At 42.1% G+C, this 19675-nt stretch overlaps 1 protein-coding gene across 12 annotated transcripts; it reads left to right on the plus strand.

Moving 5' to 3' along the window:
* The first annotated feature begins 338 nt into the window (after window positions 1-338).
* On the plus strand, window positions 339-18417 carry LOC149912445 (uncharacterized). 12 transcript variants are annotated; one of them, XM_090131657.1, is made up of 9 exons: window positions 339-1270; window positions 1680-1783; window positions 4466-4536; window positions 5277-5438; window positions 6667-6721; window positions 7123-7490; window positions 15858-15963; window positions 16286-16316; window positions 17705-18417. In XM_090131657.1, the coding sequence occupies exons 1-4, from the start codon at window positions 789-791 to the stop codon at window positions 5382-5384; spliced, it is 765 nt and encodes a 254-aa protein (XP_089987783.1). In that variant the 5' UTR covers window positions 339-788; the 3' UTR covers window positions 5385-5438; window positions 6667-6721; window positions 7123-7490; window positions 15858-15963; window positions 16286-16316; window positions 17705-18417. The 12 variants fall into 12 exon arrangements, 10 of the variants coding, with proteins under 10 accessions (XP_089987783.1, XP_089987778.1, XP_089987784.1 ...); XM_090131652.1 differs by adding an exon at window positions 17590-17642 and having other exon boundaries at window positions 5277-6721; window positions 17747-18415; XM_090131658.1 differs by having other exon boundaries at window positions 4744-6721; window positions 17705-18416.
* Window positions 18418-19675: the final 1258 nt, after the last annotated feature.

Consider the following 19675-nt stretch of genomic DNA (forward strand, 5'->3'; position numbering starts at 1 on the left):
GGTTGCCCAGATTTCAGCTCTGTTGGGGATGAAAAAAGAGGCTGAATTTCCCACTGTCAGTCCCACAGATTCCTTCTCTCCCATTGGAAACGTCTGGGACATTACTGAGAAAAACACTGCAGTCTTTTGTTCAGGGGTTGGCAAAGGCAATGCTCCCCGCATTCCTTGCAGGGGGCTTTTTCCATGACTTTTTCATTGCTGTACACAAGTGCATACGGATACTTGGACACTCCGATGTAGGTCGCTCCAAAAGTAATGCCTGCTGTTGATTTCGATGGAAACTGCAGCTCTGCTGCCATCTGCTGGCACGACAACAAAACGTAATGGAGTATTTGTAGGAAGGTTCAGCCTCTGCTGCCGTACCACCAACAGTCACCTCTGATATCACGGGCATTCATCATTATCTGTCATCACAACACCTGAACGTACGGCCACTGACACAGATTGCTGACAAGGCCTACGATTAACCTGCAGCAATGAGGAAACCCATGAAGTCTACGTGGAAATGATAAAAGCTGACCAGGATAACTGCCAGCCAAGTTTCATGTTACAGATCGGTGCATCATTTCTGTATTTGGCAGGGTTGAGCAGTCGGCAGTTGGAAAACAAAGCACTGGATTTTGCAGTGTTAGTGAAAGAGTGAGATGTGAACAAATGAACCACTTGTCACGTACTGCCTTCTTCTGTAGCGACATTAAACTCTGCAGAAATACATTTTTCCTGTGTTTGCCTGCATTTGTGAGGAACCGGGGCAGAAAGAGAGCAGCGTCGGGCAGAGGGGATGAAAGATGGAACCCTGCTTTCTCGGGCTCTCCTGCTTGCAGGAGGCCGCCACCGCAACCGCGAAGAACGTCTGCTTTATCCGAGACGCCGTCCCAGAGCGTTATGTGGAGACTTCCCACACTGCGGCACGTCCTCCGGCATCACCGCGAAGTGCGGACGCCTCGACCGCCGAGGTTCGCCGCTTCGGAGCCGTTCCCGCCAGAAGCGCAGCGACGGCCCGCGAGGCGCGGCGCGGTTCCGGCCGCTTCCCTCACTCACGGCTCCCCGAGGCGACGGAGCGGCCGCGCGGCTCTCGGCCGGGCGGCTCTCGCGAGAGCGGCCGACGCGGCGGGGACGTCGCCGGGGCTCGCCTGGAAAAAGCCTCGGGGGCGGAGCGGAGGCGGCGGGGCGCGAGGATCGCCCGGGCCGCTTTAACGAGGAGAAGCCGCGAGCCGCTCGGACGCGGGACCGCGCGGCGAGGGCGGCCGTCGGCGCCGCCGGGCGAGCGGTGAGTGCGCGGCTCCCGTTGACGGCCCGGCGGCCGCAGCTCCGGAGGCGCCGAGTGGCCGCGGCCGCGCCCGGCGGAAGGCTGACGCCGCAGCTGCGGAGCCCCGGGTGCTGCTGGGCGCCGGCAGACCGGGCGGCTTGTGGAGATGGAAGCTGCGGGTTGTGTCGGCGAAAGCGCCTCAGCTGCCACACGCAGGCAGGGCTGCTGTTCCGTCGTTGCTGTGCTCGGCGGCCGCTGTGTGAAATGGCGGCGCTTCGTGTGAACCTGGCTGCTGTCTCAGTTAGTCCAGGCTGTGTCTTCTGTGGGTGGTTCTGCTGGGAAAATGAGGTGCTAGAGATCCACCTCTGCAGTGTGAGTGTTCTCCTGCTCCCGCGTTGCTTCTCCTGCTCCCACATCCCTCTCTGCGCAGGGCTTTGGTGGTTTCTGTGAGGAGAAGCCTGGACGAAGAAGTGGCTGCAGGACGGTGCCCAGAGGCTGGTGCTCAGTGGCTCGACGTCTCGCTGGAGATCGGAGGCAAGTGGTGTCGCACGCTGCTGGGACTGATGTTCTTTTGTGTCCGTGAGATTGGCAGTGGGGCTGAGTGTTCCCTCAGCAGGTCTGTAGATGACACCGAGCTGTGGGCTGTGGTCAGCACACCGGAGGGATGGGGTGCCACCAAATGGACCTGGACGGGCTTGAGCACTCGGCCTGGGAGAGCCTCAGCAAATTCAAGTGCAAGGTCTTGCACCTGGGCTGAGGCAGCACCCATTAGCAGTACAGACTGGGGGATGAAAGGATTGAGTGCAGCCCTGCTGAAAAAGACCTGGGAGTGCTGGTGGATGGGAAGCTGGACATGAGTCAGCCCGGAAAGCCAACCGTGTGCTGGGCTGCACCCAAAGCAGTGTGGCCAGCAGGGTGAAGGAGGGGATCCTTCCTCTACTTTGCGCTGTTGAGACCTTACCTGGAGTCCTGTGTCCAGATGTGGAGTCCTCAGTACAGGAGAGACGTAGACCCGTTGGATTGTATTGAGTGGAGGGCCATAAGAATTATCCAAGGGGTGAAGCACCTCTCCTATGAGGACAGGCTGAAAGAGCTGGGGCTGCTCAGCCTGGAGAAGAGAAGGCTCTGAGGTGATTGTGGCATTTCAGTATCTCAGTGGGAGCTACAGGAACAAAGGTGATAGACTCTTTATCAGGCTCTGTTGTGATAGGACCAGGGGAAATGGTTTCAAGCTTAAAAAGGATGGATTTAGGTTAGATATAAGGAAAAAGTTTTTTACAGTGAAGGTGGTAAGGCAGTGGAACAGATTGCCCAGAGATGCGGTGGATGCTGTGTCCCTAGTGACTTTCAAGGCAGTGTGCTGGATCAGCCCCTGGGGAACCTGATGTAGATGTAAATGTCCCTGTTCATTGCAGAGGAGTTGGACTAGATGACTTCTAAAGGTCTGTTCCAACCCTAAGGATTTTATGATAAAAGACACTATACACACTCTCTTGGCCTTGATTTCTCTCTCTTGCCACTTACTCTTCCTTTCCTCCTGTCACTAATACAAACATCTCATTTGCTTTTCTCTATTTTGTTTCCATGTAATCTTCTTGTGTCTTCGGATGCCTTTGGATGCACTCAGTTTCTTTGTTTCCTACACAAAGGAAACCCACCCGTGACCCCTCCCTCCCCCCACCCTTCTAACTTCTTTCCAGGCATTCCATTCCTAAACTTATTGGTATTCTGAACTCTCCTCTGATTTCATCATGGCAACAATCCATCCTCCATCCTTGACATCTCTCTAGAATTTCTCTCACTAAAGCCTTTGATGACTGCAGCTGAATCTCAGATCCACATCAGTATGCTTATCTTTTTCAAATTATCAGACACCTGCCTCACATTTAACCAGGCTTTTCTTACTGAATTCTTGCCCTTCCTCAGGGACTCTATCCTCTCTGAGCTTCTCTCATTATTCTCCAACTTTTTTTTTCCAGTTTCATTTTGGGGGGGGTGGGGTAGGAGCAAGACAACACCTTTAACTTCCTATGGGTTTTGGATAAATTTTTTGTCTCTATCCACGCTGTCTGTGGATAATTTTGTCAGAAAACAAAGTCAGTTCCAAATTCTGAGACAGAGAAGCAGATTAAAACTTGGTTTTCTCTCTTTGGCGCTCTCTTCCAAACATTCAGCAATCCACTCTATTTAGCTGTGACTAGAGGTAAACTCATTTTCTCTTGGCCACCTGGCAGCTTTGTGTCCTGTTTGTTCAGTCCTTAGTCACTGAGGTTATGGCCTGTGACTAGAGTGCTGCAGCAGTGTGACAGCCAGAATGACAAATAGCCACAGAGTTGAATTAGGTAGAAACAAGTCAGTTTTGAAACGAGTGTCACAGTACCTTGAAGAACACCTACATGAAGATTTACTGTCATTAAGAACTAAGTATTTGACTCGGGTGTTCAGCATTTGCGTGCGTGCTGCATGGCCTGAATTCAGTGCTCTACAAAAGTTTCTGTTGTTTGGCATAAAAGAGGTCTGGATCCTGTACTTTGCTACCCTAGTATCTCTGGTTCTGCTGGTACATCTCTTGTGCCTGGAGCTGGCTCTCCATCTAACTGAGGCATCATCTTTAACACTTAAAAAAACAAGCTCAAGGAAAAAAGGTTTCGGTGATGTGACATGAAAATAGACAGCACAAATACAGACCTGCAGTAACAGAAGATATACGTGCTAGGTGTTGAATATAATTTGGAAACCAAGCCACAGATGAGAGGTCTTACTTGATTTGGTTTATTTTTGCTAATCAGAAAGTCAGTAGATGTAAACTACAGATGCATCATAGGGATATTCAGTCAGGTGATGCAACATGTATCTAATAGTTTTTTCATAATTACAATGATTAATAGATATTAGCATGATAATGACTCTCTTCCTAGCTCAAAATATGTTATCACTAAATTTGAAAATGGCACACTAATAAATAGGGCTTCTAAAAGAGGTGTGTTGGTAAAACCTTGTTTTATCTACTTGTTTTTCATTGTAATGTGAATATATTGAAAACATTTGCACGGGGCCAAGTAATTGTGAGGGAATAAAACAGCATATGAGGTTATAATTACTATGTTAGGTAAAACAGAGCATTATCAGTCTTCATTGTTGTTGTTGTTTTTTTCCCTTCCAATTACTCGATATTCCAGGAAACTTTTCACAGCTGAGCCATTGTGTTTTCTTCAGAAGTTAGAAAGAAGATTGGCAGCCATGCAGCCAAGTACTGGAAGAACTGCACTATTTCATCCTACTCTTCTGTGAGTTTCTATTATTTACCACATAAGAACAACTTCTTTGTAATGTCTCCCTTGTAGAAAAATGCCATGTTTATCTTCAGTGCCAGCCCTTGATTTCCAGTGCATGTTCAAATAGTTAATGGGTAAAGGAATGCTGGCTGGTTTTATGCTAAGAAAAAAAGCCTCCACAAGTTCAGTTAGTAAAGTACACCTTTTTTTTTTTGCCAGATGGTCTGCTGGTTTCTCAAGTCTTCTTATGTAACATGAGGGAACATTTTGTTGTTTGAATTGTTATAACTGCCTATTTTCTGTGTTCAAAGGAATAGATTCCCTTACATATGGGGTAGAGAAGTTGCTTGTTCATTAGAAATACTAGAAATGTAATAATCCCATTTAGTAGTTAGTTTTTCATCTGAATATTAAGTTCTGAGTAGAAAAGAAAATAGCACCAAGTTTAATTGCATGCTTTGAACAAGTTTCAATAACCTATACACTTTCTTAAATATCCCTCAGTAGTGTATGCTATTATTGTCCTTAGAACCCCTGGATGTCCTTGTTTTAATGGTTCAAAGCATGTGAAAAATCTTTATCTCGAAGAATATAACAACTGGGATTTTTTACTTGTACATGATAACACACTAAATTCTATCGCCTTTAATTAACTTGATGCCATAATTCACTGCTGCAGATCTGAATACAAAGATTGCTGGGGCAATGCTTTCAGGGCCAAAACTTCAGCTAGACTGTTGTGTCTTTTGAAGGAATTATGCAGATACTTCCTATTTGAGGGTCTAGCTTTTGGCTGTCACCTTATGAAGTCACTGCTTTCCATGGACTTCCTGGCATTCGCCTTAATCAAGAGTTGGTGAGGGATAAAAGCCCCTGGCTGATCTCATATCTGCACTTCTTGCATAACCATTGTAGTAAGTATCATCCTTAATCTAACATTGTGAAATGGTTTAATTTATAGTGATTAAAAAGGTGCAAAAATATGTCAACCTTCACATACCTTTGGAAGATCACAGAATCATATAATGGCTTAGATTGGAAAGGACCTTACAGGCCCCCCCAGCCCCAACCCCTGCCATGTGCAGGGCTGCCCCCCACCAGCTCAGCTGCCCAGGGCCCCATCCAGCCTGGCCTCGAGCGCCTCCAGGGATGGGGCACCACAGCTTCTCTGGGCAGCTGTGCCAGCGCCTCACCAACCTCTGGGTACAGCATTTCCTCCTAACATCTAACTTAAATTGCCCCCTTTTTAATTTAAAATCATTTCCCCCTGTCCTATTGCTAGCAGACTGTGTAAAAACTTGTAAGCTCCCTTCAAGTACTGGGAAGCTGCAATAAGGCCTGCCCAGAGCCTTGTCTTCTCCAAGCTACACAAGCCCAGCTCCCTCAGCCTTTCTTCACAGGAAATGTTCTCCAGCCCTCTCATCATCTCCAAGGCCACCTCTGGACCTGCTTCAGCAGCTCCACATCCTTACTGTACTGGGATGCAGTACTCCAGATGGGGCCTCACAAGGACAGAGTAGAGGGGAGCAATAGCTCAGGTTGGGTAAAAGCCAGCATCCTGGCCGAGAAGCAAGGATGTGTAAGCAGTGTGCTTACATGTATTTCTGAAGCTGTAGTTTGATTTTTGTGGTGTATATATGTATGGGAAGAATGGCCTGAACCTCTGATTGATCACCTGAGGCGAGCAATGAGTCAGCCCTGGGAGCACAGGTGAAGGCAATTCAGCTGTGCTGCTGGAAGGAGTGGAGCCTGGCTGCACCTCTCCTGGTCCCATTTAAGAGCTGACTACCAGTGGGGAAGGATCTTTTTCTGGAGATCCCTTCTTTGGAGTTTTACAGCAAGCCCAGGTAAGCGTAAGCACTCTTATCTATTCTTTCTTTGGTGTATGTAATAATTTGCTTAGCCAAACTCTCTTGTATTTCGTAATTATAATGTCTGTGTATTCATTGATTATACAGTATAACTAAGGTTTTCTAGCATGTGTTCACTGCAGTTGGGAATTATCTAGGGCAAACACGAAAACCTGGCAAACTAGCATTGTGGAGTAAAGAGAAATCCTGCAGTAGAACAATTTGCAAGCAGAGGCATCTAAGCAGAGAACTAATTGCTTAATAGTATTTTTTTATCGTTTGTTTTCTTGAGAGCAAGAAGGCAAAATGGAAGTCAAGAAGTAAGAGTGGACATCATGAAAACATCAGTAAGAATTTCTGTTCTAAAAGTAAGCTAGAGAAGGAGTCTGTAAATACTTACAATTCCACATTAATCATAAATTATTTTTCTTGAGTTCCTGTATTCAAGTTTGTTTAAATAAGAGGTTGACATAATCTCTGTTTATGCTTGTGTGTGCATAGCAGTATATTTGGAGATGCTCAAGTTAATGGTGGGCCAGTAGCTCAGTCACTCTGTTATAGCAAGAAAGGGATGTTTTAAATTCTTTATTTATTAAATATTTAATTATAATATAATATATATATATATTAATATTTTATTTAAAAATTTAAATAAAATTTAGATATTATAGAAATAGTTGCTAGTCAGAAATGGATTTTTTTGGTTCCCAGTCCTTACCAATACATTTCTCTGGTCTTGAGTCCACAGATGGGTCGCTCATTACAAGATGAAGAAAATCCAGCAGAACTGTGTGGAGCACTGAGGGCATGGTAAAATAATGGATCGTCAGTACCAGATGGATGTATGTATTTCTTAAAATTCCGTCTTTTTATATAGCAATATAGATGGCTCTACTTATCTTGTCCTTAGTGCACTTCAAATACTTTGATTCCAGCCTGTTCTGACTTCCTTGTCAGTACCAACTGGGGTACAAATCATCTCACTTGACATCAAACCTGTAACCGTTGGGTGTGAAGTTAAGCTGGCTGAAGATCAGATTTGGCTGCTATGGACGTTCTAAGTGCATCTACAGAGGAAGCTTAATCTTTCCCATCCCAGATGGCTGTCTTGAAAAGGTATGGATTGCTATCCTTAATCACTCCTTTCTCTTTGCTGAATATGTAGGGAATCTAAATATTGATTTAAGATGATATGTCTAATTTTTGGATGGCTGATTCTAGAGAACAGAAATTCTATTTTAAGGAGGCACACAAATCCTTCCATGCAGTACTGTTCTCATAGATAGAGTGTAGTTCTTGTAGGCCTGGGATGTAGGTACTTACGTATTTTGAGGAAGATAACAATTTAACTGCTCTGTTCTGTACTCTTGGTGTATTTGGTGCTGGGGGAGAACTGGTCCATTAGAATCCTGGTATGAAAGGCACTCAGAGTCTGTAAGGTACCATTTGACCTGCTGTTTATTAGATTGAATGCTAAAAGGACAGAATAATAAATAACTGATGTCCCTTTAGATGCTAAGAACCCCAAGTTATGCAGCACCGAAGAAGCATCTGATCCCTGCACAACACTATGCAGACCCCTTATTTGAAGGGGTACTCCCATTTGGATAATTTCCCAACATGCCAGCTTTTTGCTGTACTTGTAGACAAAGGCAGGATAACCCAAGTGGCATAATCACTGGTACTAAATGGGAGCTGGAGTTTTTGTGAAGGAAACTTAAACTTGATTGCAGTACTGAATCAACAGGTGAGAATGATGCCTAGAGCACAGATCCACAGCAGTTCTAGCTGTTCGGTTATGTTCACTTGTAGCCTTTAATGTCAGGAAAGGAGTTGAGCACTGAGCTGTGTATGCTCTGTTTTGCTGAGAGTTGCAGCGTGACTTATTGAGTCAAACTGCCATCTCTTCCTGGAAGGCAGGTTCCATTTAAGACACTTTTGTGGCTCACACACTCCAGATTATGCAGACGCACATTTAAAGGTTGTGAATGACTGGCTCTGGGTCTTTTGAAATGCTCCTTTCCTACCTATCTACTTCAACAAGTAAATAGTTTTGTGTCAAGTTAAAGATCAGAGGGCATTATTCTACCTGATCGTATTTGTGGCGTGGAGACAATCACTGTGGCAGATTTCCTGCTCTGAAGAGTACTGCTATGGCATTTAGCTAAGAAACAGAAATTCTGTTGGAAAGACAGACCTCTTCTGTTACTGAGGCTTACTGTGTGGAAGTGCTTTTTTTTGGGAGAGCAGTTTGAAGGAAATCGTCCTGAGAGCTTGTGACAATTCTAACTGAAGACAGAGCTGTTTAGATCTGTTTCCAACCACCACAGAGCCAACAAGAAAGCTGCCCCAACTCCTCTGTAGAGGTCTTATGTGACTGATGATGGGGCAAGGCCAGGGCCTCCTTCTGTTACCTATCCCCCTGTCAAGGAAGAAGCATTGCTGCACTTGTGTTTTCCAGAAGAGGTGACAGACCTTGGCAGCGTGACGTCTGTGATGCTAGCAAGGAAGTCAGGCTGGTCCTATGTAAAAGTGAGAAAAATCATCTGGATAGAAAATCATCTGGTAAATATTGCCTTCATAACCTGGGGTTCCCTTATTGCATCCATGTGCAGAGGGACTGGGCTTTTTCTTGGTGATGGACTGACAGATTAATGAAGAAGATTCAGTATGGATCAGATAGATAGAATTGGAGCTGAAGGTCTCAGCAGCAGTATGAGATGCCTAAGCAATGTCATCCTATGAACTCAGAAAGCTCAGGGTGCATTACAGCCATACATGAATTCATGGAGTTCAGTAGAAGACTCACGGTAGGGGTTGCATGGTCAAGGCATCTGGCTTTTGGTCTGAAATATGCTGCATTTAACACACGACTCAACCTGATGGTGTGGGGCCAGAGCAATGGAAATCTGTGCCCTAATTAAGTCAAATTATGGGCCTTGCAGACAAGTTTAATGTCAACAGAAAGATCAGAATTTCCCTTCTCCTATTAGAAGCTTTTAGTAGAAAAGAAAATAAAGCTTGAAATCATACTTTTTTAAAAATTATTATTATTTGGAAGAGAATATCAGTGTACAGTGTGGTAAATGCAGCTGAATGAAAGGATTTTCATTTGTAATTGGCTTGAAGCTAATTTCTTTTCTATTAGCATCTCCTCTACCAAGATTTAATAGCAATCAGAGGGCTAAGGAGGCTTCCCATGCTCTTCAGTTGCAGTAGCATGCGCAGTGTCAATTAACTGGTCTGTAGGTGAAGTCTGTGCCCTTTATCTCAAACCCTGGGCACTGCCTGCCTTTTAACTACATTTCTGGCTTTTCATCTGATGTTCCTACCCTTGTTTACAGATTCTTGATTTTACCTTGGTAATCCAGTTTGGCTTGAAACTTTATTCTGGACTATGAGCTTTGATTTCTTCCTAGGTTAACAAGAAAGCAGGCATAGTTTTAGGTTTGCTCAAAGAAAGCTTAGCAGTGATTATGTGGGGACGTTTTAGAAGTCAAAGGTCTAGTTTCATTTGATTCTGTTTTCTGTATTGTTTACCATCTCTATCTTAATGTTTGGTGGCATAGCTGACTTCATCTCCCCAGCGTCACCGATTCATTCCTAAGTTTGTTGCTTGGATGAATCTCAGCTGTATTCACTCCTCTCTGTGCCTTATTCTCAGATTTCGTCGTTTCCTCTTTTTTTTTTTTTTTTTTTTCCCAGGCATTTATTGAAGTGCAAACTTTTCCATGTAGTCCTCTTTTTCCTTTGGTGTCCAGACAGTACTACCTCCTCTTCATCCTGAGCTGATGAGATTTATTGCCACCCTGCTTCAGTCTGATCAGGGAGTCAAGAACTGTCTTCCTGCTTATGGAATTGTTAAAACTTTCCCAACCGTGCTTTTTAAGAGTTTCCAGTCTCTTGAGTTTACTGTGGCAAGATCAAGGTTCTCAGAATTCTTGTATGCCTATTCATTATGAGTAAAAACAATGTTTTTCATCTGTCAACTGAAGACATGCTCAGAGTGCTAAGTAAACATGCTACAACAAACAGCAAGAAGGCTAAGCCTTTAAAATCCCCTTTATTTGCTGTGATTTGTGACTGTTGTCTTTCATTTTTTTGAGTTTTGTAGGACTTGTATCTAACCCGCTTACCCTGTGGCATTCATTCAGATGTTGTGCAGGTCAGAGCTGAAGTCTGCATTTGTGCGTTTGAGATTTGCTGTAGTTGGAGTCTGGCTTTAATGTATTGATTCACTGGATGAAGGACTGATTCAGCCTTGATGTGACTGTTAAACTGCAGTAGATAGAGACCTTGACCACAGCTTGCCCAGCCTTGAACTTGGCCGTCATGATCACTTGGCACTCCTCCTGGAAAGCTGCTGAGTATAAACTTAGCCTGAGAAGATGAATCTGTTAAATTATGTAACTTCTAACAGATGGACTTGCTTGAACACAGAAGTCTCTGTTATTGTATGGAAAATGCCTTTAGAATTGAGGAAGAATGTATGAAAAGGAAAAATATGCAAAATTTGCATTTTCTTTGGCTATGGGATACTCAGAGCAACTTAACAGTTAAGGTTGGCATGTAAGTAATGTGAGATAAGATGAAGCTTCTTTTTGAATCTGAAGTTTTCAAAACTTCAGAGATGACGTAGATGCTATTGCAAAATAGCATAGTGGTTACAAGTGACGTGCTTTTGTACCCATATAACAAGCAGAAAAGATTGTGTATTATTTAGAATAATTTAGAATAATTCAAATAGAATTAGAAAAAATCCTTTATGTAAGCAAGAATGAATTTGGTATTCCAAGCACTATCATTCATGGAAACTTGTCAGTGCTCATGTATCATAGATATCTACTGGGATACTTACAAATACATGCACTTAGGTACAAGACCTAATATTTGCAAACTAATGAAGATCATTTAGTTCAGACACTGAAACTAGCTAAAAAGAATAACCTTAATGAAATAAAATAACCCCACAATTATCAACTGCTAGGATTCTGATAGGCTTTTGTAACAAGTCTTTGTCTCAGATACTAAAAATACCTTTGGAAAAGACAGATGGGGAGCTTTCTGACTGGTTTTGTGAGAACAGTCAAAATGTGCTCTGAAAAGGAATTTCCTCCTGTATGACCTGATGCACTGATGTGTGTCCAAGCTGCAGCTCATTTCACAAGTGTTGCTGGGCTTGTTAATGGTGCGTTGAGAGAGCTTTTCCTTATCTGAAGCTGCTCATTAATGACACAGAGGATCTACATAACCTTAATTGGTTTCAAATACCTATATGCTGAACTCAATTACGTAAATTTGATTTCTGTTCATTCTTTGGAGATAATTTGATAGGAATATCTTCATCTTAGCTAAAATGATCCCATTTGCTCCTGCTAGTATAGGTATTGCTGTCCACATTTCTTAAATAATCACAGATTTCTGTAAATTGCATAGTTAGTCAGGATAAGACAGCTGTTAAGTTCCCCAGACTGGCTCATATTGCATTGTATACATTACTGTTTTTGAAACATTGCATATACCTCTGCTGACAGCACTTTCATATCTTCAAGATTAACCTTCCATTGAGTACAGTGATACTATGGTTTTCTTACTGCTTTACCCCAGCCTATGCACATCTGATTGCTGTTGTGGGTTCTTCCTTGTATAGGTTTGATTTCACACATCTTGACAGTATTGACCTGTATTAAATTGTATAAAACCTTTTGCTTGGAGAGTAATAAATGACTTTACCCCGGAAAGAACAGAAATATTCCTTCCCTCCTTCCTTCCTCCCTCACTTACTGCTTTGGCTTATTGTTGGAAATGCAAAACTCCTAGAGATCTGATTTCAAGTGTTTCAAATATTCTCTACAATACTTGTCATTAATTTCTGTTATTGCTTTTTTGCCCACATTCTATTTATTATATGGAGCTGGCCTCAGTATGAACCTTGAGAGGTTACCATCCAGGAGCATTAAAGAGATTTAAATCCCTTAATGTTCAATGCATTAAGAACTATTTTATGATATGGCAATTAAAAATGACATGCTGTGGAAAGTAAGAGGATCCCACAGAGTATGTTACAGGTATGGATCATCAGAAAATGAGCAGTATGTCCAACTTCTCCCCTTGGCCTCTTCTTATCTCATAAAAACTGTAACTTTCAAAACATAAAGGAAGCAGTACAGATCTCTACTGGGTTGAAGGATGATGTTTTGTTGCAGAATGGAAAGTTGCAAGTTATTAGAAAGAAATGACCATTGAAAGTGGTCAATTTATGGTGCAGGAAATCTAATTTCTTGGAGCTGTGTGTGCATGTATGTTCTCACTTCATCCCTGTTTCCAGATGATGGGGCTACAGACTCAGGCAGTAACCATCATCAGTCATCATTAGTCTCAAAGTTCAGATCTTCTTTCTGACTTTTTAGAGATCATTTGATGTTTGTAGCAATGGTCATGGCATTCTTTGTTTGGCTGCAGCTCTGACTAAATGGAATAGAATGATGAAGGAAAACACAGAAGCTGATATTCCCTGGGCAAACCTGCATGCCAAATGTACCTTTCGCAGAAAAAGATGTAATGTTTTAGAGCTCAGGAGAGCTGTAGCCACACGCTGCAGGCATATTTGATGAGCTTGCATTCCCCTTCTGTTGAATCAAAAATCTGGGCTAAGCAGGGACTTTGTAGGGAAAAGAAGATAGAATGTGTTCCTTTCCAGGCTCGCTAGGGAAATGTCAGGTCTTTCTAAAGGCACCATTCAGCCACCGGCCTTTTTTGCCAAAAAGATAACAAGACAGCCAGCACTGCAGAACTGAGTGTTCTCCATGTATTTACTCATAGCCTGAAATAGACTATGGCAGTTGTCTTTAAGATCATCAATATACAGTTAAGAAGTGAGCAGCTGACAAAGGTAAGGGCATACCAATGAGTCTTTCCATTTTGAAAGATTTTCATGTAGACCTTAACTCTAAGTATTAAAGATTGATCACAGTCACAAATCCCATCTTTCATCCCAAACCTATTAAGCTATTGCAAATTGACCTTATCTGAGCCCTGTTCTTTTTTCTTTTTTTAACTTAACTGCTTATTATGTATTCATTTTATGTATCTCTTATTTTTGCCTTGCCTCGAGCTGGAAGTCACTTTAAGAAAGCCATCTAAAAAACTCTCTATATCTCTATTTAGTATGTAAGTAAATCTTGGTGTGAATTGCAGGGTATGCGTATCTTTGGTTCATCTCCTGTACTGCATAATGTGGCAGTATGGCTTTACTCTTTCCAAGACAAGCCTTCTCAGAAAGCACTTCACTGACAGCTGAAGCTGTTCCTGTTTTTTTTTTTTTTTGAAATGTAAGGGGGATAAGAAATGCCATGTGGCAGCAGCAGCTGTGCTGGCTGCATCTCCTCTGTTGTCTGGGGGAACATCTGATAAGGTGCCCATCTTGCACCTTATCTGTGGCTCCAGTGGAATGTGTAGCAAGGCAGAAGCAAAAGACTTGACCTTTGCAGCTGCGAAGAAAACCTACAAAATAAGACAGTTACTCACAGCTTGAGATAAAAGTGACAGATGTGAATGATGAAGAAGTCCGTGTGATATCTAACCTTCTTCCTCATCTTCCTCAAAGCAGAGATTCACTGTCAGACAGGCTGCTTCAGACATTGATCTCGTATTATCACACATCTGGAGCAATGACAGCCTTTGCTTCCTGCTTACAGGGAGACCTCTAGGGTAAATGCACACACAAGTGTACAAGGAGAGTTAGCAGTTGTCACTCTTCCCAAATGCACTGTGACATGGGATGTGTTCAAGGTAACAGACTTGCTGGAGGGGCAGATTTCCTTGCAGCTTTATAGGAAACCTGAGAGCTCAGTGCAGAACTCTGTGATAAGACACCTTTAGTAAAATCTATTTAAGAGGTGAATCCTCCTGGTTTCCATGAAGTTTGGGACTCCCTAATAATGAAATTGAAATTTGCACGATTGGAAATTATATGTTTGGTTCTTTTGATCCCACTGGACTTTAGTTTTAATATTTACCTTCCTGCCTATTGGGGTACTTGAGTAATTTTAATCTGCCACAATATTATGCAGCTCCTCTCTTTAACAGAGTGGTGTAGGCTGTTACCAACTTGGCTGAGGGAGCTGGCATTGTTCAATCTGCTGGAGAGGAAGCTCAGGGGAGACGTTATAGCTCTCTCTACCTACCTGAAGGGAAGTTGTAGCCAGCTGGTCTCGGCCTCTTCTCCCATGTAACTAGTGACACGACTGGAGGAAATGGCCTCGAGTTGCACCAGGGGAGCTTCAGGTTGGACATTAGGAAATAGTACTTCTCTGAAAGAGTGGGCAGGCACTGGAATGGGCTGCCCGGGGAGGTGGTGGAGTCACCGACCCAGGAGGCATTCAAGGAACGTTCAGATGTTGTGTTGAGGGACGTGGTTTATTGAGAAATATTGGTGATGATCTTGCAGGTCTTTTCCGCCCTCAGTGATTCTATGATAGCAGGAGAAATAGTTATTGCATATCCTTTTTTTTCTATTCTACGTCACTTTGTATTTGGGCTGCTGCTTGGGATCTGCTCAGGATCACAGATTATCTTAAGTACTTTTGATCTATAAAGATGAAAATAAGAATGAAGATGGGGTGGATTTTAATATTAGCTTTTGGGTGAATACCAATTAAGGTCAACTAACCCTAACCCTAATTAAGGTCATTAATGAAGATAGACAATGTTGGTCCTGATGTTGTCCCCTGGCACACTTGTTGTGGTTTCAAGATTTTTGCTATTGATATTCCACATCATAACATCAGGTAATGCACGGGGAGTTAAAGAGTTAAGGCTTCAGTTCCATGGATTGTTGATAGTTCCAGGTACATTTCACAGAAGAGAAAGAATGAACTGTATCTCCCAGAATACCTCACTGTTCCATTTCCATTTTGTGTTTAAAGGAAAAGAGAAAACTGGGAGTCATGAGACTTCTTTTTCTGCTTGGCTCTGCAGTGTATGCTCCCTAGCTGTCTCACCTTCAACATTAGAGTAAGGCCTGTCTCTTGTTTATTTAATGTATCAGCTACAATTCCAATTGTATTGTGTTCTATTGCATTCTCTGACACTGTGCTCTAATGCTTAGTGAATTAATTTTCTCCCTTAGCTCGTTGCTGCTGTTTTGTTTTTAGACCCATCACAGGGTCCCCCTGTGCCATTTAGTCAGGGAACCAGGTTGAACCAGGCCAGCACTGTGACAGTGCTGTATCTGAATAACTGGGTAAAAGGCACGAGGTGCACTGAGTAGGACTTCTGCTCCACCATACGTTTTTGTTGAGTTTGTAATATAGAGCTGGTTGTATTGAAGTGGAGCTTAATTGTAACTTTCCTAAAATCAGAACGCTGTACTGTTGTAATTCCAAAGATGTTCACTATATGTTTCCCATTTACAAGTATTTATAGCTGACCTACTGTTACTGATTCCTCACTAATGTTGTATTTACTTTTATTCTTTGAGAGATATAACTGTGAGGTGAGAAGATGAAAAATTCATTGCACTCTGCGGAGAAGAAAGACAGTTTTCTTTGTATGAATGGCAGAACAGCCCCATGGCAAGACTTGTAGGGTGAGTTAATACCTTTTTCTGGAGTAACTGAAGAACCATAGAGAAGACATGAAAGCTGCTTGCAGTTCTGAAATGGGGGATGTATGGCAGAATAATTAGTATTGACCTCCAAAGGTACATCCAGACTGAGAACAGTTGTAATGACTGCAACTGCACAATATTGCTCAGTTAAGGAAAAATTAAATGTAACGCAGTGGAGAACAGGAGAAAGAAATGAAAATTTTAGTGTTCAGATCACATACACGGAGCCAAAAATTTCTATATATCATGTGTGAGATGCCTCTGCTAAGTGAAAAAGCATCATTGATTTTTACCCCTACAGACTAAAGCACCATGGATTTCTACCAAACGCTGTGAGTATGCTTGCTTCATCACATTTTTTCCACTCTCTGTCAAGACTAGTGGGGTAAGAATCCTCCACGAGGGAAACACTGGGGCAAAAGTACTAAGAGAATCTGCTGGGAAAAGGTGAAAAGGAATTGGGGGGTGTTGTCTGTAAGAGTGGATGTGATGATGCCCCAAATTGCAGGTGTATTTTGGATGTTGGCAGCAGTATTTTCTTTGCATAACTCTGCTTCATGGTATGAGTGGTGAGAGGCAGTCAGAAAGCTCACCTGGCTGTCTGCTCAACAGGGATCACACTGAACCTCTATTTCAGTAGCGAAAGAATGGTGAATATATGATGTCTGTCTGACTGCTAGCAGTCAGTTTGGGTATGCAATTTCTGTGGGAAGAATGGTGGAACTGAGCAGACAGCTGGCCTTCTAGTTGTCCCTGAAAAGCAGCTTATGCTACCATGGCTTAGAATCACAGAATCATGGAATCATAGAATGGCCTGGGTTGGAAGGGGCCTCAAGGATCATGAAGCTCCAACCCTCATGCCACAGGCAGGGCCACCATCCTCCAAATTTAGTACTAGACCAGGCTGCCCAGGGCCCCATCCAACCTGCCCTTGAACACCTCCAGGGATGGGGCATCCACAACCTGGAAGATCTGGGCATTCACTTAGGGACTACCTGAGTTCAGTAACTCCTCTGCTACCCATAGAAGTACATGGAAATTGTGAGTAAATGATACTACAGCACATCAACCAATATTAATACTGCTGCTAATGCTGATGGACGTAAATGAATAGATGTAAGAAAAACTGGGAAGTTAGAAGACACAAAGTTCTCCTAAAACATTTGCTGAGAGTTTTACTCACGTAAGTGTTTCCATGTGTTAAAGTGGGACTGTTCATGTACATGAATACATCTTTGAAGGATTCACTCGTTAGCAACGTCATCTTTTTCACTTTAGAAGATTTTAATGTGACTGTTGTACTTTCTTGAAAAAAACAAACAGATATTTTACTGTAGTATTCTTTTCTTCTACATCTTTTTAGTTGTTTTACATAAACTGTTTTACATATTTGATTTTTTGAGACCTTTTATGCTTCTCTTACTGTATGATTGTCAATTTCTATAATGACTTTTTAAATTGTAATACATTCTATTGGTTATATTGCAATGAGTCACAAATATGTCTCATGCTCAGTTTCCTCTCATTCCCTTTGATCACTCTGTATGACTGATTTCTCAATACTGGTGTGCTGTCTTTCATGGTTTTTGTCTTTTCCTTTTGCAGAAATTGCTGACCTTCACACAATCACCATTCATCCATACTCTGTTCTCATCAAAGTTAGTATAACCACAAGCTTTAGGCTTCTTTTTTTAGCTTTACTCTTTCTCATTTATCATAGATGAGCTGCATTTAAGCTACAGCCAACAATACCTCCTTGCAGGTCCACGCACTGGAGATAATGGAGGTCCTTGCTGTGAAGAAAGGGGAATAGAGATGCAAGGGAATGATGGAGCTGAAAAGAAGTACAATAAGAGACTTTGGCAAACTTTTTTCACAGGACAATGATTGATCAGTTTGCTCTCTTCTATTTATAAGTCATCTGGAAGTGGGCTTTGCCACAGTGTATGCTCGATCTGTGAGTTGCTTTTGAGTTAATTACTATGACTATCAGCCTTTCTATTAATTTGTAATGTGTAATAATCCAAATCACCTGTGTGATGTCTTTTCCTTGGTTCAGAGATTCATTAATCCCACAAATGGCTTTCACTATAAATGTGAGTACGTTGATATAACTTTCTGTTCACAAATCTATGTTCAGAGAATAGAAGTAGTCCTATCTTAATTTTTTTTCCGCTTACAAACTGCCATAGAGTGAGCTTTCAAATTTACATGAAAAGAACATGAACAATGTGTTGAAGGAGAATTTACAGACATACAGATATCATTGTGCAATATTTGCCCACGTTTAAAGTGTTTGTATAAGTACCAAACATGAGGAAGAATCAGAAACTCATTAACAGAATTTCATGTACATTTAATGTAAACACTATCTACTAAAGTCTCCAGTTAGGAAAGCATAACATGGTTAATGTATGTGACTGAGCTTTATCCCAGTGTTAAACGTGCTGTGATTAAGTAATGGATGGCTTTTGGGAAATGAATTGATGGTCTCAGGCTTGTTCCTGCTGGACATTTACCACTGTCCTACAAATGAAATTGTTATCCTATTGCTTTACAAGCTAAGGAGAAGGATAATGAACAGGATAGATAAAGCAGCAGAACTATTCCTTGTCCTTAAAACATTTAAGTGGCATTTAATCATCTGGATGATATGGTAGTAACTTATATTGCCACTGGCCTTGCTGAAATCTTTGTGGCAAAAAATATAACTTCCAAGGTCTCTAAATCTTTCTTATCAGTGACATCTCAGATGTAAATGTTCACGCAGGTTCCTACATCAGGTTGCTTTCTACTGTCAGAATTTTACACAGAAAGTTTTCTAAAAGCTTTACTACTTACTGGGAAATGAGTCCTCACGTGGAAGGAACCCAACCCTTGAAAACCAAAATGTTGGTTAAAATAAAGCAAAATAACAATATGCAGTAATGCAACATTAATTAAATAACTTTTCTCGGGGAAAAAGTTCATAAGGTATTTTTCATCAGCTCACAAGTGTTCGAGAGGAGTCCATTCTGTTAAAAAGAGCTCAGATACTTCCAGTACTTAAAGCTGAAGATAGATATTATGAAGTATGAAATGTCAGGAGATGCCTTAAGGTACCGTCTACTCCATCAGTGCCTAGAAAGACAGGATCAACCACAGATGTATGTCATTCTTTACCACTGTCTAACTTGTTATTGAAGCTCTCAGATGACGTAGATCCTGTTTGTTGAACCAACAGTGCATCACATTGTTTAATTAGCTCTGTTTATTCTTCCTCATGTCTGCTAGGATTCTTCTGTACTTCAGTTTAAGCCATGTTTTGTCTTACTGTCAATGGATTTATGTAATCCATACGTAATATGTATGTATGATGCCATGGGCTTCTCCTGCCCTATTCCCTACAAGGCTTTCTCCTCTCTATCGTGTAAGCCAGTTGTGAAGATTCTCTTTAAATCCTAATGATTAATATTTTTCTTTTTCATCAAGAGGCATAAAGGAGGAAATATGCAGAGCAAATGTGGAAGTTTCATGTGAGATTATCTTCTCCTCTTTTACCAGACCACCACTAGATTAATTCTGATGTCTTTTGCTGACAGGTTTACAAAATTACCTCATTATTTCCTGTGAGTGTACATTCTTCCACTCAGTGAACAAATAAGCAAAGACAAAAGCAAAACCAAAAATCACAGCAGGCTGGAATTCCTAC

Source organism: Phasianus colchicus, chromosome Z (assembly GCF_987193195.1).
Source record: "Phasianus colchicus chromosome Z, bPhaCol1.hap1.1, whole genome shotgun sequence".
NCBI classification, from domain to species: domain Eukaryota; kingdom Metazoa; phylum Chordata; class Aves; order Galliformes; family Phasianidae; genus Phasianus; species Phasianus colchicus.

What these genes read in the sequence shown, in the direction of transcription:
- LOC149912445 (XM_090131649.1), top strand. Translation starts at nt 789, where the DNA reads ATGGAACCCTGCTTTCTCGGGCTCTCCTGCTTGCAGGAGGCCGCCACC. An exon ending in TCGGCGCCGCCGGGCGAGCG is followed by an intron (nt 1,271 to 1,679) that starts GTGAGTGCGCGG and finishes CTCTCTGCGCAG; the next exon opens with GGCTTTGGTGGTTTCTGTGA.